General features: G+C 49.8%; 3 protein-coding genes and 1 long non-coding RNA gene across 20 annotated transcripts in view; 2 read left to right on the top strand and 2 right to left on the bottom strand.

Moving 5' to 3' along the window:
- Nucleotides 1–19: 19 nt before the first annotated feature.
- CUEDC2 (CUE domain containing 2) lies at nucleotides 20–16,861 on the bottom strand. Of its 6 annotated transcripts, none has more exons than XM_067709584.1 (9): nucleotides 16,731–16,861; nucleotides 1,926–2,009; nucleotides 1,423–1,566; nucleotides 1,267–1,328; nucleotides 1,058–1,179; nucleotides 790–972; nucleotides 587–648; nucleotides 429–489; nucleotides 20–344 (listed from the first exon to the last, which is right to left on the bottom strand). In XM_067709584.1, the coding sequence occupies exons 2-9, from the start codon at nucleotides 1,997–1,999 to the stop codon at nucleotides 198–200; spliced, it is 855 nt and encodes a 284-aa protein (XP_067565685.1). In that variant the 5' UTR covers nucleotides 2,000–2,009; nucleotides 16,731–16,861; the 3' UTR covers nucleotides 20–197. The 6 variants fall into 6 exon arrangements, with proteins under 6 accessions (XP_067565685.1, XP_067565686.1, XP_067565684.1 ...); XM_067709585.1 differs by lacking the exon at nucleotides 16,731–16,861 and adding an exon at nucleotides 7,041–7,200 and having other exon boundaries at nucleotides 1,058–1,125; XM_067709583.1 differs by lacking the exon at nucleotides 16,731–16,861 and adding an exon at nucleotides 6,980–7,199.
- Nucleotides 2,353–9,379, top strand: LOC137208838 (uncharacterized). Its single transcript, XR_010935783.1, has 3 exons — nucleotides 2,353–6,391; nucleotides 7,630–7,780; nucleotides 8,963–9,379. It is a non-coding gene; the product is annotated as an uncharacterized lncRNA (long non-coding RNA).
- On the bottom strand, nucleotides 9,270–17,893 carry C16H10orf95 (chromosome 16 C10orf95 homolog). 3 transcript variants are annotated; one of them, XR_010935781.1, is made up of 3 exons: nucleotides 16,731–17,892; nucleotides 16,569–16,620; nucleotides 9,270–12,319 (listed from the first exon to the last, which is right to left on the bottom strand). XR_010935781.1 is itself a non-coding variant. In XM_067709589.1 (2 exons), the coding sequence occupies exon 1, from the start codon at nucleotides 17,418–17,420 to the stop codon at nucleotides 16,761–16,763; it is 660 nt and encodes a 219-aa protein (XP_067565690.1). In that variant the 5' UTR covers nucleotides 17,421–17,893; the 3' UTR covers nucleotides 9,270–10,127; nucleotides 16,731–16,760. The 3 variants fall into 3 exon arrangements, 2 of the variants coding, with proteins under 2 accessions (XP_067565690.1, XP_067565689.1); XM_067709589.1 differs by lacking the exon at nucleotides 16,569–16,620 and having other exon boundaries at nucleotides 9,270–10,127; nucleotides 16,731–17,893; XM_067709588.1 differs by lacking the exon at nucleotides 16,569–16,620 and having other exon boundaries at nucleotides 16,731–17,890.
- MFSD13A (major facilitator superfamily domain containing 13A) overlaps nucleotides 17,011–26,414 on the top strand; it is a 23,926-nt gene continuing 14,522 nt past the window's right edge. For 7 of the 10 annotated variants that reach the window (XM_067709573.1, XM_067709571.1, XM_067709570.1 and 4 more), the window contains exon 1: nucleotides 25,946–26,083. Coding sequence is in view for 1 of the 10 variants with exons in the window: in XM_067709572.1 (XP_067565673.1) it covers nucleotides 25,899–26,083 (185 nt within the window). In the remaining 9 variants the exon portion in view is untranslated. Of the gene's footprint in view, nucleotides 17,142–17,208; nucleotides 17,349–18,065; nucleotides 18,169–25,878; nucleotides 26,084–26,414 lie in introns of those variants that run through there. The other 3 variants (XM_067709572.1, XM_067709566.1, XM_067709565.1) reach the window with 3 other exon arrangements.

Genomic DNA, 26,414 nt, shown 5'->3' with positions numbered 1-26,414 from the left:
ACCAGAATGCACTCACACCTTCCTGGGGCTACCTTTACTGTGCCCATGGCAGCTCCAAGAGGAGGTTAACACTGTGGAGCGAGGAAGTAGGGAAAGACGGGGGGACAGGAGTTACGGCGCGCCCTGTGTGGAGGTGTAGGGCTCCTGCATCCCTCTGGGATCTGAGCCTAGACGGCTCCGGCAGTCTGGCGAGTGCCTCAGTGGAAGCGGTACTTTCTGGCTGGCTTGAGGTTGATGTATGTGGCCTTCATCTCCTCAGCCTCAGGGTTCCGCACATCTTTGAATCGCTCCCCTTTGGTGCTCACTACCTGGTTGTCGATGTATCGGATCAGCTTCTTGGGAGCCTGTCAGGCAATCAGGTAGTGAGTAGCAGAAGCCAGGAGACAGTTGCACCCACTCCATGACCCTAGGAGCTGCAACCGGCTCACCTCCTTAGGAGCCATAGGCCGGTGAATCTTCTGATCCTCTGCGCTATCCACCATCATGTACCTGCCAAAAACTTGGCTGGGTGAAGCTCCTGCCACCCTAGGAAAACCCTCTAAGGGCAGGGCCCGGCCCGGCCCGGCCCAGCCCAGCCCAGACTCACTTCTGCAGGATGAAAGACTTCAGCTCATCCTTTTGGGGACCTCTGAGGCGCCTGGGCAGGTCCTGCAGAGAGGGGAAGCCTGTCTAGGGCCTAGGGTACCAGCAGGAAAAGCAAATGGGGATAGGCTAGGGGCGGGGGCTTAACACTAAGGTGGAACATAGCTGAGGTTACATGGGGTTGGGGGGCTGTCTAGCAGAGGATACCTGGTTGGGGCCATCCCAGGCTGGAGGCCCCTCCTCCTTCCCCTCTACCAGCATCTGCACAGCTTCTTCCAAGTCCCCTCGAGCTTTGGCCAACACCCACTGGGCCTGCTCCACCGAACAGGTAGGGAACACCTCCAGAAGTACGTCCACCCCTGGCAGCAGTTCCTCCTCAGCGCCGGATGCCTGTGGGCATAAATGTTGACAAGAGGCAATACTTCCTCCTTTCCAGGGCCCTAGCTCCCTCGTCGGTACCCTCCTCTACCAGTACCTCATCTTGGGTGTCCCCAGCAGCAGTCGGAGAAGACATCGTCTCTTCTTTGAGCCGCTGCAGAGGCTCTGGGGAGACAGATACCTGACCTTGGACCTCAGAGCTCTGTGGTTTCAGGTTCTCTTAAAGAGGCAGAAAGAGCAACAGGTTTGCCAGGGCTTTGGAGGATGGGGGTTTAAGTCACCCAAGTGCCCGATTCCCAGACTCACCTTTGTTCCTGGCACCACTCAACTGCCCTGAGAGCTTCCGCATCATTTCCCCTATTGTACCTCTGAAAAGGCAAGGAGGGCGGTAAAAGCACAACTCTGCCCACCCTCCACAATCAGCCAGCCCTCCTCCTCCTCTTGGTCCCAGCCAGGCCCCACCTTGGGATGTAGGCGAAGCCAGGCACATAGGCCTCCATCATCTCAGTGAAGGCCTCCATATCGAAATTCTCCTCCGATGGGCCTGAGGGGCCCAGGTCCTCAAGGACCCCGAGCACATAGGAGAAGATGACCTCATCCAAGCCGCTGCAGCAAGGGGACAGGACAAGCCCTGTTACCTCCAGCATTGCCACCTAGCCTGGGACTCCAGCCCTGGGCTTCATGGGGTCCAGGAGCCAGACCTCAAGCCTTAAGCCCAGAAGAGTATCCCACCCCCCACCCCCCCCGACCCCCTCAGAGCTTTGGTTTCCCATCTGTTCAACAAGGGTGACAGGAACAGGATGAGAGGTGAGGCCATACCAGCAAATCATAACCAGCCCTCCTCCACCTGAGGAATAGGGCTGAGTACTTCCCACCCCAGTCTTTCCATTGGCCAAGGCCCAGAGTACTGCCCAGCAGCTCCAACTCTGGCCCCAGCATGACCCTTCTAGGAGAGCAGCTTCTACCTGAGGTCAGCCTCTGGGAGGTGCGTCTGAACAAAGGCAAGGAGGGCTGCACTGACAATCCTCTCCAGCTCCATGCTCTCTCTTCTGAAGGGACACAAGACAGAGGCTTGTCAGGCCCTCTTCTGCCTGCCGCTGCCCACCAGGTCCAGGGGCGGCCAGCTCCTCCCTCCTGCCCTGCTGTAGAAACCATTTGTTGATGTTGCCCATAGCTTCCAGTTCTTCAGCCCTCCCCCACTCCCTCAAGCAGAGCCACAGCCCCCTGCCTGCCTATCTCTCCACCTCCTCCAGCCTGAGACAGGGCAGGACACTGTCTCAGGAGAAAGTTTCCAGAGTGGACGTTTCCCTCCCCCCTCCCCCGACCTCTCCCCATCTCCCCACCCCATTCCCCAACAGTAGGCCTAGACCCTCTGGAAAGAAGCCGAGGTCTTGAGGTCACATGCCTCCTGGCTGAGGAATCCCATCACTGAGAGGGCCACTTGGCCCCCAAGTCCAACCACAAGGGACCCATTGTCCAGCCCCCCAAGGAGCAGGCCTCAGGACTGAGCACAGCCATTCCCCCACCCAGAGTGGGCCACCCACCCTCTGCACAAAGGGGCTTTTCTGGCTCTGGGGCCCAGATAGAAGGGGAAGCCTTTCATGAATTCTCTCTTCCTGCCAGGTCCTTGCCCTTCCAGCAGCTTGGGCCTATCTATGGAGGACTTTCCATCCTCCGTCCCAAGGCCTACGGAGCCCTACAAGATCTGGCCTTTGCTTACCTCTCCAACCTCACCACTCCCTCCTTGCTAACTCCACTCCTGCCCCAGCAGCCTCCTTGCTATTCCTCAGACTTGCCCAGTTTCTTTCTACCTGTCTCCTCCAGATATCCACATGGCTCATCCCCTCACCTCTGCCAGGGCTCTGCTCAAATGTTGCCTCCATAGAGAGACCTTTCCTGACTAACCGACCAAAATTAGGCATTCCCCATACTCCCCAATCCCTTACTCTGCTTTATTTTCTATATAGCATATACTACAGCTCCATGTTATCTTTATGTTTATTTGCCTGTTGTCCTCCCCCACAGAATGTATGCTTCAAGAAGAGGGAGTTTGAGGGGGGGGATACTTTGTCTTATCCATTGGTATAGCCCTAGCACCTAGAAGAATGCTTGCACTTAGTAGGTGCTCGATAAATACTTATTGACTTATTTCATTCCTACTTACATGCTTTTGACTCCCTAAAGTCTGTATTTGGTAGTCAGGAACATTTATTTGGTGAAGAACTGCTCCAGACCCACGAGTCCAAATGTCAGCTCATTACACCACTCAGGAGACTCAGGGGCACCTCAAACTGCACCTAGCCCCAACTCACCATATCCTCCCGATGTGTGTACTCCCCCTCCAAACAGGCACCTCCTCCTGTTTCACCAGCTAACATGACTCACTCAGCTACCGAACCTGAAACTTGGGGGTTACCCATGATTTCACCCTCTCTCAACCCCTGCTGCAATCAATCAATCACCAGGTCCTATTGAATCTATTCCCTTATTATTCTCCATTCTATCCACTTCTCCCCAACTTCAGTCTGGCTTCTGCTCTACTAAATTTTCTCAGGCTAAGGGCATGAGTTACTTTTTCAGGTTTTGGTCTCATTAGGTTGAACCATATGAACTTGCCAATATTACCTGTTTTTGATCTGAAAAAGAAAAGAAAAAGGCAATTTCTTGTAGTTTCACCTAATATTTGCCCTTTCAAGTAGCACCAATGTTGGTCTAGGAGGCACCACATCCTCCTGTTTCTCTTCTACCTCTCTGGCCATTTCTTCCCAGGCTCCTTCTCTGTCCCCCTCTCCTCTGCTTCCTTCTAAATGTGGCAGCAAAGCTCAGGCTCAAAGCTGCTTCTCCTTTCTCCTCAGTCTGCACCCTCTCTCTCTGGAAAATCTCATCTGGGCCCACATCTTCTTGTACCAACTCCATGTCACCAATTCCCAAATGTCCAATCCTATAGTCCAGTCTCCTCCTCTGAGCTACACACTTGTACGTCTACCTCCCTGACACCTCTGTGGGGATGACTTAACATGTCCCAAACTGACATTCTTCCAAGTCTTTTATTCCTCCAAGGCTGTCCTCAGTATACGCATGTCCATGTACCCAGCTGTTCCTGCCACAAGTCTGGGAATTATCATTGACACCATCCTACCTTTTGCCTTCTCACATCCAATCAGTCACCGTGCCCTGACCATTATCCCTCAACATATCTACTTGTCTCCATCTCTACTCCCACTTGGCTCCAACTCTTGCCTTAACTGCAAGAGTTTCCTAAATGTTCTCCCCACTACCATCTTTCCCCCAACAACCTATTCTCTACAAAGATCATGGCTGTACAATATTTACCAAAAAATCACACTTTTTCTGCTTAAAATCTATCAGTGATTTCCTGCTTCCCTTCAGATAAGTCCAGCTTCTTTTTATGGCCCTCAATTCAGGGCCTTACTCCTGCCTACATCTCTCCAGCCTCACCATGCACCACCCATCCCCGGGATCACTCCCCTCCACCCCGGCTTGCTTTCAGCTTGCCAGCACTCCAGCTTTTTCACAGCAAGGGTCTTTGCACAAACTGTTTCCTCTGCCTGGGCAACGTGCCACCTCCACCCCTTCACTTGCTAACTCCTCTCACCTTTCAGGTTTCAGCTTACAATTTCCTTCAAGGGATGCTCCCCTGACCCTTTAGAACTGGTTTGGTCTCCTCTATCTTACATCCTGATTGCAGACTACACTTTTCCTTACTTAGCAGCACCTTTTACAGCTATAATCAAAACATTATTGGGGCAATGTTTAATGTTTCTTCCACATGTTTCATGAGGGCAGAGACTACACTCCTGGCTTATTCATCAATGTACACTCAGTGTCTTCTGTGAAGTAGACACTCAATAAACAGTTACTCCCCACTTTAGAAATGAAGAGATTGAAGCTGAGTGGGTTTAATGACTTGCCCAAAGTCACCTGGCTTGACTGTGGTAGTCAGGAGATAAATCCAGGACACCTAGTTGAGTGAGTGTATATTCTAGGGACTACTCCAGGGGATGGGGAGATGTCAAGACCTCCAATTGGGTTGAGATAGGGCTACCATCTATTATCGCAGTTCCCTTGTCCCCTGACTGGTAACACAGAGTTGCCGTGACAGCACAGGGGTTGCTCAGGACAGGAGAACTGAGAAGCCCTATCCTACCAGGGGAGGCTAGCCTCTTGCTCCAGACCCTAGCGTAGGCCCTGGGGAGGAAGAGAACTGCTCAGACAGGGCATACCAGATCCCATCATGCAGCTCCCCCAAGAAGTCAGCCCCCTAGGGAGACCTACATCCACCCTGGGTTATACCAATCCTGGCTGCTAGCAGTTGCCTGCCAACCTCTGCTGGGATAAAAGTCCACGGATGCTGCATGAAAACTTCTAGGGAAGAAGCTCTCAGGGATGTGTCTGATGCCCCTAGGTTTCTAACCAAGGTCCAAGAGCCAGGGAGTTATTATTAGGAAACACCCCCCCCCCCACTGTGCCCAAATAAAAAAGTCTTCCTGCCCTGAGCTTTTGCTCTAACTTGTCTCCTAATGGAACATCCCCCTTCCTCCTGTTCTTGGGCTGCCCAAACTTCACCCAGCCTTCAAAGCTTGCCACTTCTTTTTCACCCTTCTCCATCCCCCTAGGCTTCCTCAGCATCTCTTTCCTACCCAGAGGCGTCTCCTAATATTTCTCCTCCATAGTCCCTAAGCTGGGGAAGCTGCAGCCTGAACAGCCAGCCTTCTCCAGGGCAAGAACATGATTTCCCTGAGACTTTTCAAATTCTGGATATAGCCCACAGAACCCCGTTACTTCCTGGGGGCTCCAAATAAGAGTCCACTGGTTAGCTGCACCCATGAAATGTGATTGTCATCCTGTCATGAGTCCTGTTTAAACACCTCTGATGAAGGTAAAAATATTTAGCATCTACTGACTGCTTACAATCTATCAGGGATTGTTCTATGCACTTTACATGTATTAACTTACCTAATCCTCACAATTACCTTAACATATAGATACTAATATATCATATTGATATTATCCCATTTACCCAAAAGGAAATGGAGGCACTGAGAGGTTAAGTAACTTGCCCAGGGTCACACAGTAAGTTAATGGCAGATTTACACCCAGGCAGTCTGGCTCATTGTTAACCACTACACTATACCACCTTTCATGATGCAAATGGTCAGTCCCCAGCCTGTAATCTGATCCTCTCCTGCTTGGCTGGCCCTCTGCCTACCTCGGAATCTTTGCTCACACCATTCTCCCCATTCAGAATGTCTTTCCCTTCGCCTCTCACTCTGCAGGCCTCACTTCCTCCCTGGAGCCAACGCTGACTGCCCCATCCTCACTGCCCTCGGCTGGTCTGAGAGCATCCCCGGGACCAAGCACAGGCCTGGACTTTCCAGATGTTCCATAAGACCCCCCTGGACAAGTTTAAGTGAGACTGAGGGAAGGAGTACCATGTTGTTCCCTTGGGGTGGGGAGATGCCCAAGGTGGAGGGAGAGCAGAAGGCCATGTGGGAGGAGGAATTCTGGGAAGCAGAGTGGAAGAAGTCTGGGGCACTCAAGAGGGTCTAGAAACGAGGTCTTCACTGCTTCTCCCAGCCCTTATGAAGCCCAGCTCCTGGGGCCCTAGTCCCATAACGCAGGTTCCAGAGCACATCATTGTACCCTGACCCCCAAGTCAGGTCTTAGAGGAGCCAAGGACACCGATGGGTACACAAGGGATTCCGGCATCCAAAGTCAGGCAGGAGCACAAATGGGGGGAGGCGGGAATACAGGAAGTGGGACCATGATGATGGCCGACCCCTGAAGCAGGAGCTCCCTAAACGAGCTAGCGGGGTACCCATAAGCATCCAGAATAGTGGGCCCGAGGGCACAGGGATGCGGTTGCGGCCCTGAGGGACACATGACGAGGGAGGCCTGAGCAGGCTAGGATGTGCCTTGATACAGGCCACGGCGAGAATCAGAGATGGGGTTCCGGCGGGCCCCGGGGGTACCGTGGGGAGACACACAGGACGGGTACCCTGGGTCAACGCTCTCCGCGACTCTCTTAGCCCTGGGCCGGGGCCTGGAGGGGAAATCACCTGCTCCGTCGGGCGCCGCCGGCGATTTGTCCCGCGCGGTGCAGCTCTCATCCCCCAGCCCCACCAACGAGATCAAAGGCGGGGCCCAGAGCGGTTACTTTCCAGAAGCGCCATGGTAGCCATTTTTAAGAAGGGCATGCCCACAAGTGGGCGGTGCTCCTGCTACCATTCTCATTTGTCTCAGAGCTTTGGGCGAGATCCCGCGGCGGCCATTTTTGTTGACAGTAGGGAGGAGTTAGGCGTGGAGGTCCAGCCAGTGGGTGGAGTCTCAGTGACTGACTGTATCCCCTCCTAGTGCCTTGCCGTCTGCACAGACGGGAGAACATTTTGACCCCACTGGGTGTCTTCCCATCCGTCTTATTTCCTCGCCCCCAAATCTCCGCCCTCAAATCCTGTAGCTTCCCCACCCCCACCCCGCCCTTGTCTCTCCCTGGTTGGTTCTGGTGGCCCTACTCCTAGATCCAGTGTTCTTCCCCAAATCCCGTCTCTCCCCCTTCGTGTCCAGTCCATATTCAAGCCCTGTCACCCAACAACTCTGAGGTGCTGACTTACCCGCCATATCTAACTCTCCTTTGTATTCTCTTAACAGCGATGTTTCCCCAAGATTAGTGTGGGTTACAGGGCCTGCGTCTTGGGACCTGGAGCCTGGTTTGGATGGGGAAGGCGGGGCAGCAGGTGCTCTGAGCGAGGATCCACCTGAGCGCAGATCCAGGACGGCCTGCAGGCCATGCCCACCCCCGGTAACTTCATGCCCGAATTGGCAGGGCTTCTCATTTATGACAGGACGGCTGAACTCCAGTACCTTGTAAGGCCTCAGCTTCCTCTTTCTCTTCCTGCTACGGAGCTTCCCGGTGCTACCCTGTGGGGAAGCCCATAGCCTTCCCTTCCCAAGAACCCTTTAATGGGTCATGAGGGAAGGAGTTCCATTCAAGGATGAACTCTCCCATCCCCGATCAGCAGGGATGAGCCTCTTTTCAGGGCTAGTCCCCTTGTAGGGTGCTGGGGACCCAGAGATTGTCCCTATCCACAGGAGCTCACAGTCCAAGGTAGAAAGTCCCATCCTCTCTTCCCTAAGGACCGAGGCAGTGCCAAAATATGGAGAAAAAGGGGATCACTGCTCCCTCTTCCAGTCCTGTCCCTCACAGCAGCCTCCCACCTCCCCACCAGGATCGTCTGGCCTCAAAGAGAGCAAGATGTTGGCTGCTGGGGAGAGGGGGCAGGAAAGGGGAGGGAAGAAGGAGGGAGCACCTTTAGCAACGTGTCTCCCATAAAAGCACTGCTGCTGCCAGCCTGGTGCTGCTGGGGTTAATGAGGTGTGAGGTGACAGCCACTTTCAACTCTGGCCAAGCAGGCCCCTGGGAAAGGGGTGATGGATAGCTGCCAGCCCTCTAAAGACTTGGCCATCGCTCCCCTCCCCCAGTCCCCTATCCTCCCTCCCCCTCCGTTGCACAATACTGATGATGACTCTTCTCTCCCTACCACCCCCATTACAGGAATTTTCAGGTTTCCTCAGAAGAGCTGTCCCTAGTCCTAGCTCAGGACCCTTGTGGCCATCCCTGAGGCATACCATTCCCCCTCCCCCACGGCCTGTTTCTTGAATAGCAGTTGGATGTAGCTACATATTATCGTGGGAAAGAACTTCCTGAGCTTTCAGGGAAGGATGATGGGAAAGACCATTTAGAGGGAGCCCCTCAATTCCCAGTTCAGACCCTAGAGAGTCTCAACTCTGTGCAGCAAGGGTTAGGTTTTGGAGTCAGAGGACAGAGAGTGGGCTGAGGAGAGGGACCACCACAGGCACAAGGACACACACAAACTGTAAGGCAGGGGATCCAGGGATCACTTGTCCTTCTCGACATTCCATAGCAGGCTGGACCTTAAGCTCCTAATTTGCTGTCCCCTCAGGTCTCAATCTCTCTCCACAGGATGGGAACAAACTCCACTTACGCTTTGGATGGTGCTTGAAGCTACATGAGGTGAAAGGAGGTATAGCGATACCTCCTCTCTCCCCATTCCGTCAAACGAATTCTGCAACAGATGCTGGGTCTCCTGAGCTGATGGGAGAAGCTAGAAGCCTGCGCTGAAGCTTCCCCTAGCACATCAATTCCCCATCATCCAACCTCAGAATGAGGAAATTGGGCTTGAATTAGGCATAAAGAGCAGAGAAAGAACCCAGCTGGCTGGTCTCAAGGGGTGGGAGGGACTCAGAGACTGAGGTGAGGAAGGGAACGCTTTGAAAGATGGGGTGGGGGGGAAGAGGGGGGTCCCCACTCTTGCTTGAGGTCAGCAAGGGCTCTCTGGGCAGGGTGCCTGGCCCTCCCACACCTTCCTCCTTTCTCAGAAGAGCCAGGATGGGGCGGGGGCGGGAGTTGGCTGGGGCGGGCCCTATTTAAGGAGCAGTCTCTGGGAGCATCACTGTAGATCCAGCTCCAGGAGGGAGAGAAGAGGCTTCATGGGTAAGTGCAGACCCCTTTCTCTCAACTCAAGCAGGGTGGGGGTAGGGTGACTCCTGAGCCTGCCAGCTTGCCTCTCCCATCTCCAGGGATAGGCTGCAGGTCCGCCCTGTGAATGGGAATAGCACCCCAGCCCTCAGTTTAACTCTGTAGAAAGTCAACGTGTGTTTCAGGGAAGTCTTTCTCTTCTGCTCCCTTATCTATCCCAGGTACTTCAGATCTTCACTTCAGGTGGGGAGATTTTCAGGGAGCTGGGACTCCTGGACCTCCCTCTACCTTGGGGATCCATATTTTGTGGGTCCTCTTTGGCTCAGGAAGCCACTCATTCTCTAGAGAAATGCCCTTCTCAGTGTACATGTTCTGGCTGTTCCCCTAACCCCTTGCCCATCCAGTTCCACATCTGGCCCCACCAGGAGCGTATCTGGGCAGGAGATGACGGGTCTGACTCTGCAGTACCCACGGAATCCCTACCACAGCCCTGAGTCCCCTCCCCTCATATCCTACATCAGTATCCTGTTAGAATTTAGAGAACCCTTACCTCTTTCCCTAGCAATGGGCCCCTATTTTCAGCTCTGAGCTCAGACCCTCGATGGGATAGGAGGAATCTTGAGATCCCAGGTTCCTCTTCTGACACATCCTGGGAATGGGGGAAAATTCACAGAAGGGAGCACAGGAGAGCAGCATCAAGGCTAAGAGAACTTTGGCCATCTGGCTCTGAGAACTGAATTCCATAGGCTGTGAGCTCTAGCAAATGCCCTGGGGACTCAGTTCTGGTGCCTGGCTGTGCTGTACTGTCAATACTGAGGTCATGGGGGACCTGCTATCTCAGACTCACAGCGTCCCAGCCAGGTGCTGCCACCTGCCAGAACTTTTAATAACTTCGAGTTACTCTTCTTGTCAAAGACTTCAATGGCTCCCCAAAACTCCTCACCTTGCCATTAAAGTCTTTCAAAGTATGGCCTCCACTTAGCTTTCAAGCCTGATCTTCCATTGCTCCCTGGTTATAACCTGTCCTCCAATGAAACCCTGCTACTTCCTGCTCCCGCTGCATGCTTTTATTCATGCTGATCCCTCCTCAGTTCTCCCTGGGACACCTCCATTCCATCGCTATCTGTTGGAATCCTATACATCCTTCAAAGCCTCTCTCAGATGCCTCTTACAAGAATCTTCTTCAACCCCTCAATGATGCATACGATCTCCTACAAATCCTCCGCACTCCGCTTCCAGTGGGGCTTGATTCACGAGCCCCAGAGCGTCTAGTCCTGTGTCCTACACAGAGTGGCTGTTCAATAAACGTTCCTTGTATTTTGCTGAGTGTGTCTCATGTATGAAGAGGCAGTTTGGCCTAGATGTTAAGGCTACAGTCAGATTTCCCAGGTGTATACTCTGTGTGTACCCTTGGGTAAGTTGTTAACTTCTATCGGCCTCAGTTTCCTAATCTATAAATGGGAATAATAATTATATCCACATCAAGGTTTTTGTGAAGATTAAATGATAGTTTTTGTACAGGGCTCTAGCACAGTGCCTGCACATAGTAAGTTCTGAGTTAAGTGTGTGAGATTGCTATGATTCTTTTTTCTTTTGTGTGTGTGTGTGTGTATTTTGGCTATGCCATGTCACATGGCATGCGGGATGGTTCCCTGGCCAGGGATCGAACCTGGGCCTCCACTGTGAAAGCACCAAATCCTAACCACTGGGCCACCAGGGAACTCCTTGTTATGATTCTTATTATCCTCCCTTCAGTAGGATGTGAGCTACCCAGCTGGGAGGTAGGACAGGGTTTAAAATTGGTCAGTCAGGGTTTATTGAGCAAAGGGCTCTAGACCAGATGCCAGGGTTGGGTAAAGCTGGGGCAAGGCCAGGAGGAGAAGGCCACCAAGATGAGTTTGGTAGCCCAAGCCCTGCTGGGATCTAGACGCTCTGGATTCCCACCTACTGTGTGACATTGGGTGAGTCACTCCTTCTCTCTGGCCTCGGTTTCCCAGCATAAGGTCACCTGAGGAGGTAGGGCCAGGTGAACAGTAAAGTCCCTGGCAGCCCAGATGTTTTATGAGTTCTAAGGGTTAAGTTCAAAGAAAAGAACAAAGAAAGAAGCATCTAGGCTCCCTGCAGGGCTTCTTTACATCCTTAGGGCTGGAGCAAGCACTGGGGTTTGGAAGGACTGGCATGTTGGACTGAGCTGAGTGGCAGCACTTCCTTCAAAAAGCCTGTAATTGGGGGCCTCCTCCCTCACTGGGGCTGGGGGATAGGGGTATACTGTTTGCAGTCTCTGGGCATTTCCAGGGCATATGTGGAAGACTTGGGGGAAGAATGTGAGCAATGCGGATTCTCAGAGATGGGGAAGTGTTTTTTTTTGTTTTTAAATTCCTGTGAATGGAATTTTGGGGGATGTGTACTTAGTTCTTTTTTTAAAATTAATTAATTAATTTTGGCTGTGTTGGGTCTTCGTTGCTGCGTGCGATCTTTCTCTAGTTGCGGTGAGCGGGGTCTACTCTTCACGTTGCGGTGCGCGGGCTTCTCATTGCAGTGACTTCTCTTGTTGCGGAGCACGGGCTGTAGGCATGCGGGCTCAGTAGCTGCGGCACGTGGGCCCTAGAGCACGCGGGCTTCAGTAGTTGTGGCTTGCAGGCTCAGTAGTTGTGGCTCGCGGGCTCTAGAGCGCAGGCTCAGTAGTTGTGGCGCATGGGCTTAGTTGCTGCGCGGCATGTGGGATCTTCCCGGACTAGGGCTCAAACCCACGTCCCCTACATTGGCAGGCGGATTCTTAACCACTGAGCCACCAGGGAAGTCCCGAGATGGGGGAAGTTGAGAGACTTCAAGGGTCTGGACCTGAGACGATAGAAAAGGAAGGGGATTCAGAACACACCTAACTTGGTATGAGACTCATGATTTACTTGAAGCCTGCCTTGTTTCAAAAAAAGGATTAGAGGAGGCTTACCAGCATGCAGACAATTCTCTAAGATTAAAACATAAAACCTGTGACAGAGTACATTTTAAGTGTGTATCCTTTTTGATCCAGAGATTCAATTTACTTATTATTGTTATTTTTATTTTTAGTTAGAAATTATTTCAAACTTAAAGAAAAGTAGCCAGAATCGTACAAAGAACTCTGGCTTAGCCTTCTACCAGATTGACCAACTGTTAACGTTTTGCCATGCTGCTTTCTCTAATCTATAGTCCTCATTCAAATCTTGTTACTTGTCCCGACACTGTCCTTCACAACAATTTTCATTCTGGTCCAGGATCCAAAACAGGATCATGTGTTGCATTTAGTTTTCATGCCTCTTTTTGTCTCCTTTGACCTGAAACCTTTGTCTTGTATGACATTGACATTTTTGAACAATTTTCTCTCAATTTAGGTTTATCTGAGGTTTCCTCATGATTATGCCTTACTGCTGAACTGATGTTGTATTTTTCAGTTTAACATATCAGACAGCACATGATGTCAATTTGTCTCTGTTAAAGAAAAAATTTTAGGGACTTCCCTGGTGGCACAGTGGTTAAGAATCCACCTGCCAATGCAGGGGACATGGGTTCAATCCCTGGTCCGGGAAGATCCCACATGTCGCGGAGCAACTAAGCCTGTGCATCACAACCACTGAGCCTGCGCTCTAGAGCCCGTGCACCACAACTACTGAAGCCTGCGCGCCTAGAGCCCGTGCTCTGCAACAAGAGAGGCCACCGCAATGAGAAGCCTGCGTGCCGCAACCAGAGAAAGCCCGTGCGCAGCACCGAAGACCCAATGCAGCCAAAAATAAATAAATAAATAGAAAAAAATTTTTTTAAAGAAACCCATTAAAGATGGTAAGAAAGACTTTAAGAGGGACTACTGCAATGGGGTTAAAGTGTTATCCACCAGTTTTCTCTATTATATTATCACGTTACTATTTTTTTTCAGGTTACTATTTTAAAATTTATAATTAATAAATATCTTATTGGAACATATTTGAAACTATATAAATATCCAGTTTCACATCAAACTTTCACCCATCAGTTTTAGTATTCAGAAATGATTCTCACCTGAATCAATCTTTACTCTGATGATTGGGAATGGTGATTTTCTAATTTCATCATTACTTCTACTATAAGGAAGAGCTTTCCTTTCATATGTATTTTTTAGTTAGCATTAGTATGGACTTAGGGATCCTTATTTTATTCAGCAGGTTATAATCTGTTACTGTGATTATTTGTTTCTATGCTTAAACTGTCCTTGATTTGGTCAGTGGAAGTCCTTTCAAGTTGGCTCCTTTGTTCTTTTGACATTTTTGATCAGTCCTTTATTTTCTGGCACAAGTTGTTCCAGTCTCATCTTGTACCTTCCCTGCCACAGCCTTGGAATCAGCCATTTTCCCGAGGGGACTGGTTCTTTTTACTGGAGAATGTAATTTAGAACCAAAGATCTAGGCACTGGCTGTGCTTGTGCTGCTAGGGTGGCATTGTTCAATGATTCAATTTCTAATTCTAAGACTTCAGATTCCACAATTTAACACTCGTGTATGTGAATAAAGATGCATATTCAAGGACATTTATTCTCATTACCCTCACAGCTTCCAAATAAGACCAAGCCATCAGCTTATTTTTTGCCTGTATTACTTCAAAAGCCTCCTAACTGCTCTCCCGATTTTCAAAATGGCCCCTCTATAGTCTCTTTTCCACACAGTACCCAGAATAACTTAAAGAAAAAAAAAACTCATCACATTTCCCCCTGCTCATAACCCTCCATCCCCTAAGAATAAAATCCAAATTTCTCTACATGGCTTCAAGGTACCACAGGATCCAGCCTCATCTGTAACCTCATTAATTATCACTTTCCCGCTCGCTCACAGGACAAGGACACCCCAGCCAAAGGGTGTTTGTACTTGCTTTTCTCCCCCAGCTATTCAAATGGCTCGTAAAGGTCTTTATTAGGTCTCCACTCAAGAGTCACCTCTTCAGAGAAGCCTTCCCTAATTATCCTGTTGAAAACAGCACCCCATTACTTATCACTGTATGACATTACATCGTATATTCCCATTTGCTTGTTGTCAGTCTCTGTTTCTCTACATTACACCTCTTAAGTAGGCTCCACGAGGGCAGGGAGTTGTTTGGTTTTTCTCCCGTAGTACCAGTGCCTAGAACACTGCCCAGCAAACTGTGGGCTCTCAAATGCCTGTCGAGTGAATAAAGATAACTTTCATTCCTTGGGACGTTTGCACCCACCATACTTCCTGCCTGGCTTCCCCTCACCCTTCTCTTTGCATGGCTAACTTCTTCATATTCTTTAGATCTCAGCTTAAATGTCTTCCATAAGGACAGAAACTGCCATGGCTGTCTCATTCACTATGGTATCCTCAGGGCCTACCACTGTTCCTGGCAAATAAAAGGCACTCAAGAAATTTGTTGGATGGACTTTTAATAGCTAAAAGCTGGAAAGAATCCAAATGCTATAGAATATTGGATGACTGTTAAAGAATGAGGTAACTCCATGCGCATTGGCATAAAATGATGTCCAAGATATACTTAATGTATAATGCAACAAGCAAAACTGTGCAATTCATTTTATGTAATTAATACTAGGTGAACAGAAAAAAATAGTAAAAAATACTAGATTGGACCTCAGTGATCATTTGGGGGTGAGAGATATTAGAACAGATTTTAACTTCCTATTTTATAAATTTCTGTATTGCAGACTACTTTTTAAGAACAAACACTACCCTTTGAGCACTTAGTACATGACAGGCACTGTGGTAAACATTTTTTGTGCAGGATTTCACAGTACCTTCTCAATAATCTTATGAGATAGGTCCTAATACTATCATCCCCATTTGCAATGAGGAAATTGGTTCAGGGACATTAAGCAATTCATCTAAGGTCACACAGCAAACCCATCACACTACAAGACCTCCCTGTGTCTTTATAATTAAAAAATAAAAAAGGAAAGGAAAATAAGATGAAACTAGGGGTAACAGTTCAGGATCAAGGTTTTACACAAATGATGCTAAGCAAATTTGGCTCCCTAGAAACCAGGGCAAATAGAAAAATATGATCAATTATGAGATCCTTGGTGATTCAAAGATAAAAGCAAACAACTTATCAGTAGAAACATCTTTACCAAATGCTGAGGTTTAATAGAACTTCTCCATGAAGTTCATAAATACAGCAGTGTTCAATCAAGTGATCTACAGCTTCAATAACATACCTGTATATCCAGGTAGCTGTTGGCCAACCACAAATGGAAGTTCAGTGAAAGCAATTCCAATAGGAGCCAAATTTATACAGCTTGGGCATCAGATCTGGTGGTCTGGCCAGACCCTTAGTTAAAATTGGATGTGTGGCCTAACCCTCCAGCAAACTCCTATAATATTGCAAATTCACCCTATTAAACACTGTTAGCAAGAATCAGGAGACAAGAAGTGACATTCATCTTAAATTTAAACGTTGGTAAATTTTCCACGTAGGCTGGGTTGGTTTTCTTCTTCTTTTACAGATGAAGAAACTGAGGCTCAGAGTCTAGAAAATGTCAGAGCCATTATGGATCTGATTATGGATCCCCTCCTCAGCCTTCCTCAGCCATGCCTGTCATCCACGCCTCAACAAAATAGCTTATGCCCTCCGAATCTCTCGGGGGGTGGTGGGCCTCAGGACCTAGAAGAGTGTCCTCCCGCACTGGAAGGGAGCTGGTTAAGGGAGAGTGAGGCCCAGCCAGTGAGGAAGCATACTTTTTCCAGAGGTCCACTCTAATCCTCACCTCCAACACCTTGTACCCCAAGATGGAAAGTAAGGCTCACCTTACACAGATGAAGAAAAACCCCTATCCCCAGGCATAAAAATGATCTTGAAGCCTACACTTGACTTCACTCATTTGTTTACTTTTCTTACAAGCTGGGGATAGGTGGGCCCTCAGCTTGGGGAGTTTGGAGAGCTTTGCTGGAGGGAGGAGAGGAAAAAGCGAAAGTGGGGGCTTATTGCAGGGCAGGCTTCAAAGAGGAAGAAGATGGGGAGGAAGGAGAGAGGAAACAAAGGGTTCAGGCCCTCCTTCCACCACACACACTCAGGCTTCCCAAGTCCAAGTAGAAGGAAGGAGTAATAGGACACCCACCCAGAGATGTCCTTGATCCATTCTCGCCCTTGCCCCGCCATCCAGCAATAAGCTGAGAGAAATCAAGGAAGTGGGCGGTGGTTAAAAAAAAAAGAGGTGACAGGTGCACCCAGCCCCAGCGCACAGCTGTGGCGGCAGGAGGAGAGCCGCGCGCGTGCTCACCCTGGCTGGCCGCAGGGCCTCGCGGCGCCCTCAGCTCAAGTCTTTCCTCTTCTTCCGGCGGCCGCGCTCCGCCGCTTCCCCCGCGGGGATGCTGTAGCCGCTGCAGCTGCTGGCTGGCCGGCGCAGCACTCGCCTCTCCGTACGGTACTCGGGCTCGCGCACGCGCGGCGCGCCCTGCAGCAGGAACTCGCCGCCGCGATAGGTGACGCGCACGTCGGTGCGTGGGTACGTGCCGTACGCTCGTCGCAACTCCCGGCGCACGAAGTCCGGCAGAAAGAGGCCCGGCGGGAGCGTACGTTCCACGCGGCCCCAGTGCAGCTCAGCGTGCAGGCTGCTGCCTTCCGGCCACTGCGTCCCGCTCTCGACCGCCGCCAGCCCCGCATCTGCGGGCTCCTGAAGCGACGGCCCTGGGTAGCCGGGCGCTGGGAACGGCGGTTGCAGGGCCACAGCGTAGGCCTGCGGGAAGGCCCACAAGGGCAGCGTGATCACTAGCGTTGCGCCTGTGGCGTGGAAGCAGTGGTATTCCCGCGGAGCCGCCCACTCGCCCGCGCTCAGGCTCGGGGGCCGGCTGCAGAAGTTGTGGGCCTGAATGGGGGGCAGCCGCGGAGGGGCGGGCAGGTAGGTGTAGGTGAGGTGCTGCAGCAGAGGCCAGACGTCCTGCCCAGGCGCCAGGCAGCAGTATGTATACATGATGTGAAGCTCAGGCGGCCGGCATTGCTACTGGTGCCTCGTCCTGGTCCAGACCTGGGGTGGGGGTGGGGGTGCACTTTGCTCTCATCTCCACCACCGACCCTGGGGCCTGGTTACCCGGGGCTCTGGTTCACAGCAGGGGGCCCTGCCGTGTGCTGGAGTTCGGGGAACTCTTACTAAGGAGTTCAGCTCCCACCTCACCTCTTGTCCTAGGGCTGGACCCAAACCCCAGGCTCCCAGCAGGCAAGAAGGACCCAAGCCTTTTTCAAGCCCCCAGTCCTGAAATGCTCTTCCCAGGTGGCTCCCTACTCACTTGTCTCCTTTAGCCCGGGGGAGCTGGTCCCCAGCATTTGGGGGAACCAGAGAGATCCAAGAGCGGGGCTCCTCTCCACCACTTTTTAGTTGAGCTGCTCTCCTCCATGCCCTGCCTCAGCCACACCTTCCGGTTTCCAGGCAAAGGGAAACACCTTGAGCTGGCCAGGAGCCAGCCAGCTTGTGTCTACATTGGGTGAGCCTGCTGGTCATACCGGCTGCGAATTAGACGCTGAGGTCTGTGCTCAGGGATGCCCGCAACATCACAGGACATCCAGTGGCCTTTCCAGTCAAGTTAGCTCCCTGTTCTCCTTATCCTCTTTTTCCACCCAGGTGGAGTTATCCTAACATTTGAGTGAAGCTCCTGCACACCAGGCACTGAATCAAGTTGCTTATGAGCATCTAACTTCAAGTTTACATCAACCTTAGGAATGAGGTACTAATATTTTTCTGACTTTACATAGCAAGAAGCTGCTTGCCTCAGATTTGGTACACAATAAATGTATTCTATGACTGGGGCTTACATAGGTTAAGTGTCTTGTCCAGACTCACACAGCTAGTTATGGTAAGGGCAGAATTCAACCCCGTGTCTGTCTCAAGACTTGTGCTCTTAACAATAGCCTAATCACCAATCCATGCTAGGGCTTCTTTTAGACTATCTGACAGTCCTCCCTTCTAGAATGTTCCTTAAGAGCTTATAACTTTTTTTTAAAAAGAACTTCTAATTCATATTAGCCACATGAAGAACATGGTGGTATCATTCTCATTTAATAGATGAGGAACAAGAGATTCGGAGAAGTTAGGCCACTTTCCCAGGTTCACATAGTCTATAACTGGCACAGTGGGATTTGAACCCAGTGCAAATGATTCCAAAGCCCAGAAGCTACTTGGGTGAAGCCAGGAAGGTTGCTTCATTCAGATGGGTTGAGCACTGTCTGAGCTCCAGTCCCCTCTGGCTGCAGTTCATGCCCTTCCACCTCTCTTCCCCAGTGGGTAGTAGTTGCTGGATGATTAAAATGGATACCCTCTTCCAGTTTCTAGGCCGCCAGGCCATCATACTTTCCTTCCCCTTCTTCTGTTGACTTAAGCAGCATCATGACTAACCCCCCCCATAGGTTCTCCTAGATTCTCAGCATCCCTCAAAGCCCAGCTACCCTCTGAGGAGGTCCCCCACACTCAGCCTGGTGATGTCACATTTCTTTACTCCTGACTGAGCCACTCAAGTCTAATTCAGGCCAGTGGCCTAGTGAGAACAGCAGCTAGGACTAGGTTATGGCATGTATCTAACGCGCCCTACCCAACAGCTCCAAGAAGGGAGCCTCTCCCTCTGTCCACTTAAGAACTGGTCCCAGGACATAGTGACCTTTGTTGGGGGAGGCCTCCCACCCCCAAGATGTCCATGGCTTGATCCCTGGAGACTTGTTAGTATGTTATATTACATGGCAAGGGGGAATTAAGATTGCAGATGGTATTAAAGTTGTTAATTAGCAGTCCTTAAAATAAATTATCCTGGATCATCTGGGTGGGCCCAGTGTAATCACAGGAGTCAAATGTGGAAGAGAGAGGCTGAAGAGTCAGCGTATGTGATAATAAGAGTCAACCAGCTCTTGCTGGTTTTGAAGATGAAAGGGGTCATGAGCCGAGGAATGCAGGCAGCCTCAAAGCTGGAAAAGGCAAGGAAGTGGATTCTTCCCTAGACCCTCCAGAAGGGAATGCAGTTCTGCCAACACCTTGACTTTAGTTTATGAGACAGAATTCCAACCTCCAAAACAGTAATAGATTTGTATTAAGCAACTAAGTTTGTGGTTATTTGTTAGAGCGTTAGTAGGAAATTAATATACCTCCCCACTCCTATTTATAACTTTGCCCCCCCTCCAAATCCCAGCACTTGAGGAATGTCCAAAACTACCTATTATAGACTGACCTCACCCCAGCCTGGAGCTCAACGATGGACCCTGTATGACTGGCCAGTTTCTCCCCCATGGGGATCTGCTCATACCTGGGTGGGAGATGAGGAGAGTGTGAGACCAAGCTCAAGTTGGAGCCTGGGACAGTGAGAAGCCTGCGTTTTAATATTGGTTCTGACGTGCTTGCTGAGGGAGACTGGGGAGGCAGTCTTCAGGAAAAATGAGAAAAATAAGGACCAAGCTGTGAGTTTCTCAGCATTCATTCACCCTGATTCCAGTAACAGCCCCCGGATTTTTTGGGTCCCACACCTTATTTACTCTCAGGAAAGTGGTTCTGGGGGAGTTGGCTCTAGCTCATCCTTAAATTACCTGGGTGATTTAGGGCTAAACCAATCATCGCTGTCATCCTTCTGGCCATAGTGATTGGTTTAGGGTAGCCATGTGACTCAATTGGGGCCAATGGGAGCCAAGCCCAGGGCTTTGTTCTCTAATTGCATGGAGTGAAGTGCTCTCTCCCCTGGACAGAGATCTGAAAGAATGCAGTTCTGGGTCCAGAGGTGAAGATCTCTCTGAGCATAGAGCTGCAGAAGAAGTGGAGCCAAGGGTCAGAGAGAGAAACCGGGTCCTGATGACATCGTTTGAATCCTGGACTTTGAAGTTACATAAGCCAATAAATCCCCTTTTTTCCCCCTCCGGTTTTATTGAAATATAGTTGACATACAGCACTGTATAAGTTTAAGGTGCACAGCATGATGATTTGACTTACATATACTAGGAAATGATTACCACAATAGGTCTGGTTAACATCCATCATCTCATATAGATAAAAAAAAGAAAAAAAAATTTTTCCTTGTGATGAGAACTCTTAGGGTGTATTCTCTTAACAACTTTCAGCTATACCATACGGCAGTGTTAACTTTGCTCATCACGTTATACATTACATCCCTTGTATTTATTTATCTTATAACTGGAAGTTTGTATCTTTTGATCACCTTTATCCAATTTCCCTTTCCCCATAAATTCCTTTCCTACTTAGTCTAGTTTGAGTGGACTCTTTTTATACAGATAGCTGGTTGTGTTTACTTTATAAATTTTTTTAAAACATCTTTATTGGAGTATAATTGCTTTACAATGGTGTGTTAGTTTCTGCTTTATAACAAAGTGAATCAGTTATACATATACATATGTCCCCATATCTCTTCCCTCTTGCATTACTTCATATAAATTTAACTACAAAAGACATAATGAAATGGGCATTTAAAAATTATTTCAAAGCACCATCATGTTAGTCTTTAGAAGATTAAATGTTTAGGTTATTATACTATGGAGTGAAGTCTTCTGTTGCTTGCATCAACAATACACCCTGACTGTTTTTCCCCCAGAATTTTATTATGAAAAATTTCAAAATTCAGCAACCTGAGTAGTTTCTGATCAGTGACCCCCACGATCAGAGGCTCTTTTGTGGGCAAAGTAGAGGATGGAGAGAGTCTGGAAGCCAGTCTTGGAGGAGGTTCACACCCTAGTTTAGGAAAACTGACAACCAAAACAAGATCAGGGAATGGAAAAGAGACATGGGTGTGGATTCATCTGGACTTGATTCCATAAAACTGCCTGGATGGAGAGGGGAGGGTAAAGGTGGATGCACATGTTTTTAGCTTGCTCAGCTGGGTGGGTAGTCAAGACAATCCTGGAAATAAGAAACAATTGGGGTGATCGGAAGTTGAGGGAGTGCTGGGTTCATGTGGGACGTTTGGGAAGCTATCCAGCAGTAGTTTTATATTCAGGCTGGAGATGGGAGGTGGGGTAGTCATGAAGGAAAGGTAGTAGGTGAAGTTACCAGAACAGCTGCTACCCTGGCCCATATTACACTGTGTCATCATGGCTGCCAATCTGTTGCGTTCCACCTATGCCTTTTGAGGGCAATTGAGGTATAGTTCATGTACAATGGTATATAAATTTCAGGTGTACAACATGGTGATTCACAATTTTTAAAGGTTCTATTCCATTTATAGTTATTATGAAATATTGACTATATTCCCTGTTACACTATATATCCTTTTAGCTTATTTATTTTATACATAGTAGTTTGTACCTCTTAATACCCTACCCCTATCTTGCCTCTCCCTCGTTCCCTCTCCCAACTGGTAACCACTAATTTGTTCTCTATATCTGAGTCTGTTTTTTTTTTTAAACTACTTTTTAAAAATATTTATTTATTTATTTATTTTTGGCTGTGTTGGGTCTCCGTTGCTGAGCGCGGGCTTTCTCTAGTTGCAGAGAGCGGGAGCTACTCTTCGTTGCGGTGCATGGGCTTCTCATTGCAGTGGCTTCTCATTGCAGAGCACGGGCTCTAGGTGCGCAGGTTTCAGTAGTTGTGGCACACGGGCTCAGTAGTTGTGACTCGTGTGCTCTAGAGCACAGGCTCAGTAGTTGTGGTGCGTGGGCTTAGTTGCTCCACAGCATTTGGGATATTCCTGGGCCAGGGCTCAAACCCGTGTCCCCTGCATTGGCAGGCGGATTCTTAACCACTGCACCACCAAGGAAGTCCTGTTTCTTTTTTCTCATATGCACTAGTTTGTTTTATTTTTTAGATTCCACATAGAAATGAAATCATACAGTATTTGTCTTTCTCTGTCGGACTTATTTCACTTAGCATAATACCTTCCAAGTCCATCCATGTTGCTGCAAATGGCAAAATTTTATTCTTTTTTATGGCTGAGTAGTATTCCATTGTGTATGTGTGCATACACACACACACACACACACACACACACACATATGCTCACATGTTCTTTTTTTAAATATTTATTTATTTGGCTATGCTGGGTCTTAGTTGTGCCACGCGGGATCTTCATTGTGGTGTGTGGGATCTTTTAGTTGAGGCATGTGGGATCTTTTAGTTGCAGTGTGCAGGATCTAGTTCCCTGACCAGGGATCAAACCTGTGCCCCCTACATTGGGAGCACGGAGTCTTAGCCACTGGACTGCCAGGGAAATCCCTAGGCTCACTTGTTCTTTATCCATTCATCTTTTGATGGACACAGGTTGCTTCCATATCTTGGCAATTGTAAATAATGCTGCTATGAACAATGGGGTGCATATATCTTTTCAAACAGTGTTTTCATTTTTTTTTCAGATAAATACCCAGGAGTGGAATTGCTGGGTCATATGCTAGTTCTATTTTTAATTAATTAATTAATTAATTAATTTTTGGCTGTGTTGGGTCTTCATGCAGTGTGCGGGCTTCTCACTGTGGTGGCTTCTCTTTTGCAGAGCACGGGCGCTAGACACACGGGCTTCAGTGGTTGCAGCATGCAGGTTCAGTGGTTGTTGCATGCGGGCTCTAGCGTGCGCAGGCTTCAGTAGTTGTGGCGCGTGGGCTCAGTAGTTCTGGCTCGCAGGCTCTAGAGCACAGGCTTAGTAGTTGTGGCGCATGGGCTTAGTTGCTCCGCGGCATATGGGATTTTCCCGGATCAGGGATCGAACCGGTGTCGCCTGCATTGGCAAGCGGATTCTTAAGCACTGCTCCACCAGGGACATCCGGTAGTTCTATTTTTAGTTTTTTTTTTTTTTTTTTTTTTTGCGGTACGCGGGCCTCTCACTGTTGTGGCCTCTCCGTTGCGGAGCAACAGGCTCCGGACGCGCAGGCTCAGCGGCCATGGCTCACGGGCCCAGCAGCTCTGCTGCATGTGGGATCTTCCCGGACCGGGGCACGAACCCGTGTCCCATGCATCGGCAGGCGGACTCTCAACCACTGCACCACCAGGGAAGCCCTATTTTTAGTTTTTTTGAGAAAACTCCATACTGCTTTCCATAGTGGCTGCACCAATTTATATTCCCACCAACAGGCAATCTTGTTTTTGAAGTCCCTTTTACCCCATATAGTGTATGGCCTGACAAGTTTAAGTGAATGTGTGAAGAGTTTTGAAAATGGAAATTTGGGGGACCCTCTCTGCAACTAAGAAAGCCCTGGGAAAAAGTGTCCCGGTGAAGGGGCCCGAGGAGGAGTTGTTAGGTAGGAGGAGAACATGGCAGAACCTAGATCACAGAGGTCAGAAGCCAAGGGAGGAGAGAACGTCAGGGAGAGTTTTTGTATGTCTCTCTCCCACGATCCAGAGACTCCGGTATGACTCAAGGCAATCTTCAATTGCACCCCATGTTCCCTCCCAGTTATCTCTGTGCTTGACAACTGGGAAGGGAAATCAGAGATAATCACAAGGCCCAGCCCTGGTGCTGACAAAAAAGGGTAACTGGTTCCATTGTCTATAAAATCAGAGGGCTGAGGGAACTCAGAGTGGGGTATTCAGTGCCACACAGGAGCCAAAGTCTTTCCTATAAGGTCACATCCAGTTCCAGCCCCTTGGCAGCTCTCCACATTCTCCTGTTCCCCCACGGGATACCCAGGGAGGGCTAAGTAAAGGCTCAGTGTTGCTTTGAAATAAAGGCACATGCTGGCCAGAGATGGAACGGCAGAGGGACTCCTTTAGTCAATTTATGGAGGCCCTAGTGTACCAGACTCTATGCTGAATGCTGGTTTCCTGCCCTTCCTGCCCTCTATTCTCACAGCCAGTAAAGCATAGATGGGGGTAAGGGGTAAGGATGGGAGAGAAATGGTAATCTTCCTTCTAGTCATGAGGGCTTTCTGGAGCATGAGGGGTTTCATCAATTGCTTGAAGTCTAGAAAAGAGGTGATGTGTGTGTGGCCAAGAGGAGACCTAGGAGGTAAGAAGAGGGTCTGAAAAGGCAGGACTGGGGAGGAGGAAAGTGAGACAGACTGGTGGGAAATGAACGCTGGGGACAAGGTTCATGGGGCCTCTGGGGCTCCCCAGGAACTGGTTGAACAGACTCTAGCACCTGGACACCTGGGCTCTTGTATTGGACTGTTTGCTCTGGGTGGGCCCTTGCCAGGTTGTCAGGAAGGAGGCAGAGGATGATATTCCTGTTGACAACAGAACTCTTACACCCCTATTTCTCATTTAATGCCCACAAAATCCCTCTAAGGAGTAAAACAGAGGCTCACAAAAAGAGCATCCCCGAAAAAGAAGTGGTGGAGCTAGGGAACTGAGTCCCAGGTCCCCCAGAAGCCAAAAGCCACACTCATGGCCCCATATCCCAGGGTAGGGAAACAGCAAGTCTGGAGTCTGTGCTGTCTAATTGCCTAGAAATCTAAGTAGGCTTACAGGCCTGTTGGGAGAAGACGTGGGACATCCTTACCAGACTAGACTGAGCAAAACAAAACTTGACTTTCAGGGTCTGGGCAGGGGTAGGAAGAGGGAAGACTCCTGTTCTGAGAGAAAGTCTGGGTTCCAACTTGTCTGGGCCTCTTGCTTGCTGTGTGAAAGTCACTGAATCTCTCCCAACCTCAGTTTCCTCATCTGTAAAAGGCATAATAGCACCTACCTCCCAGGGATGACTATGTGAGGACTCAACAAGATAATGCATGTAGAGTGCTTAACACAGCACAGGGCACACTGTAAGAGCTCCGTAGCCTTATATTTTACTATTACTATTAATAGGAGGTTGGGACTTCCCTGGTGGCGTAGTGGATAAGACTCTGAGCTCCCAAGGCAGGGGGCCTGGGTTTGATCCCTGGTCCCGGAACTAGATCCCACATGCATGCCGCAACTAAGAGCTCGCATGCCACAACTAAGGAGCCCACGTGCCGCAACTAACACCTGGTGCAACCAAAAAAAAAAAGAAAAGAAACAAGAAAATAATAATAAGAAGAGGTTGGGCTGCTTGGTTGCTCTCTCAGGGCCTGGTGCCTGTGGCCTGAACCCTGGTGCCCACAGCTCAAGCTGGGCCTGTCCACTCTTGACAAGCTCACAATCCAGCATCAGGGAGTCCCAGGTCGTGCCACTGTCATCTTCATATCTGTCTCAGCTGTGCATCCAGTCACATCACAAGGCTTGAAGGAAGGTGCTGAGCTCTCTTCATTTTCCGAATTAATAGTAGGGGTGGGGGACTTCCCCGGAGGTCTAGTGGTTAAGACTCCTGGCTTCCACTGCAGTGGGTGCAGATTCGATCCCTGGTGGGTTAATTAAGATCCCACCAGCCGCACGACAGGCAAAAAAAAAGGACGGGGGAGAGGATGGGAAGCTCTCAGAAAAAACCTTGTTGATTTGAACTGAAATGACATTAAGCCTTCGTGGAAGTGAGAGGGAGGGGGTGAACCGGCCAGGAATACAGACAATCTGCCCGTTTTTTGCTGGCGCCCACGTCCTCTTTTTGGTCCCTAAGGGCAAGCGCCCGTAACAAATATGGCGGCGGCATCCTCGGGCGGGAGCACCTGCCGAAGCAGCGGTCCCGGAGCCACGCGGAGCCAATCGCTGGGCAGGAGCGGAAGAAGGGGCTGGAGAAGCTGCTGGAGGCCTGCGCGCAGGCGCACTGGCTGGCATCTGGCTTCGGGCAGCCGCGGGATTAGGCTTCGCCTGCCACAATTTCGGTGAGGGGCTGGCCCGCGGCCGGGGCTTGGGGGCAGGAGCGGGCCGGACTGGGGGCCAGTTGGTCACAAAGGACACACCCGAAGGGTACAGGAATGCTGTCTGCTCTGGGAGTCCTGGGGGCTGTCTGTGGGAGTTCCTGAAGTGATCTGGGTGTGGGTTGAGAGAGTGCCTCGGGGCAGGGTGGGAGAAGCTTGGGCTCAAGGGGTGAGGATGGAATTCTTGCAGAGGGACTCCCTGGGGTCGCATGATGCATCAGGCCGGGATCCATTTCATTAACATAATGGCTTTTAACCCTGGTGGCGTTGTAGAACCAATTGGGGAGCTTTAAAA

The sequence above is a fragment of the Pseudorca crassidens genome, chromosome 16 (genome assembly GCF_039906515.1).
Source record: "Pseudorca crassidens isolate mPseCra1 chromosome 16, mPseCra1.hap1, whole genome shotgun sequence".
NCBI lineage: Eukaryota > Metazoa > Chordata > Mammalia > Artiodactyla > Delphinidae > Pseudorca > Pseudorca crassidens.
The sequence above is the reverse complement of the archived record's forward strand: the minus strand, read 5'-3'. Positions and strand labels throughout refer to the sequence as shown.

Bases quoted from the DNA above. Each gene is read 5' to 3' on its own strand.
- CUEDC2 (XM_067709584.1), bottom strand. From the start codon at position 1,999: ATGGAGCTGGAGAGGATTGTCAGTGCAGCCCTCCTTGCCTTTGTTCAG. The intron at 1,329-1,422 runs GTGGGGCCTGGC...TTGCCTTTTCAG, and splicing joins GGCTTCGCCTACATCCCAAG to AGGTACAATAGGGGAAATGA. The intron at 345-428 runs GTGAGCCGGTTG...ATTGCCTGACAG, and splicing joins GGCCTATGGCTCCTAAGGAG to GCTCCCAAGAAGCTGATCCG.
- C16H10orf95 (XM_067709589.1), bottom strand. From the start codon at position 17,420: ATGTATACATACTGCTGCCTGGCGCCTGGGCAGGACGTCTGGCCTCTG.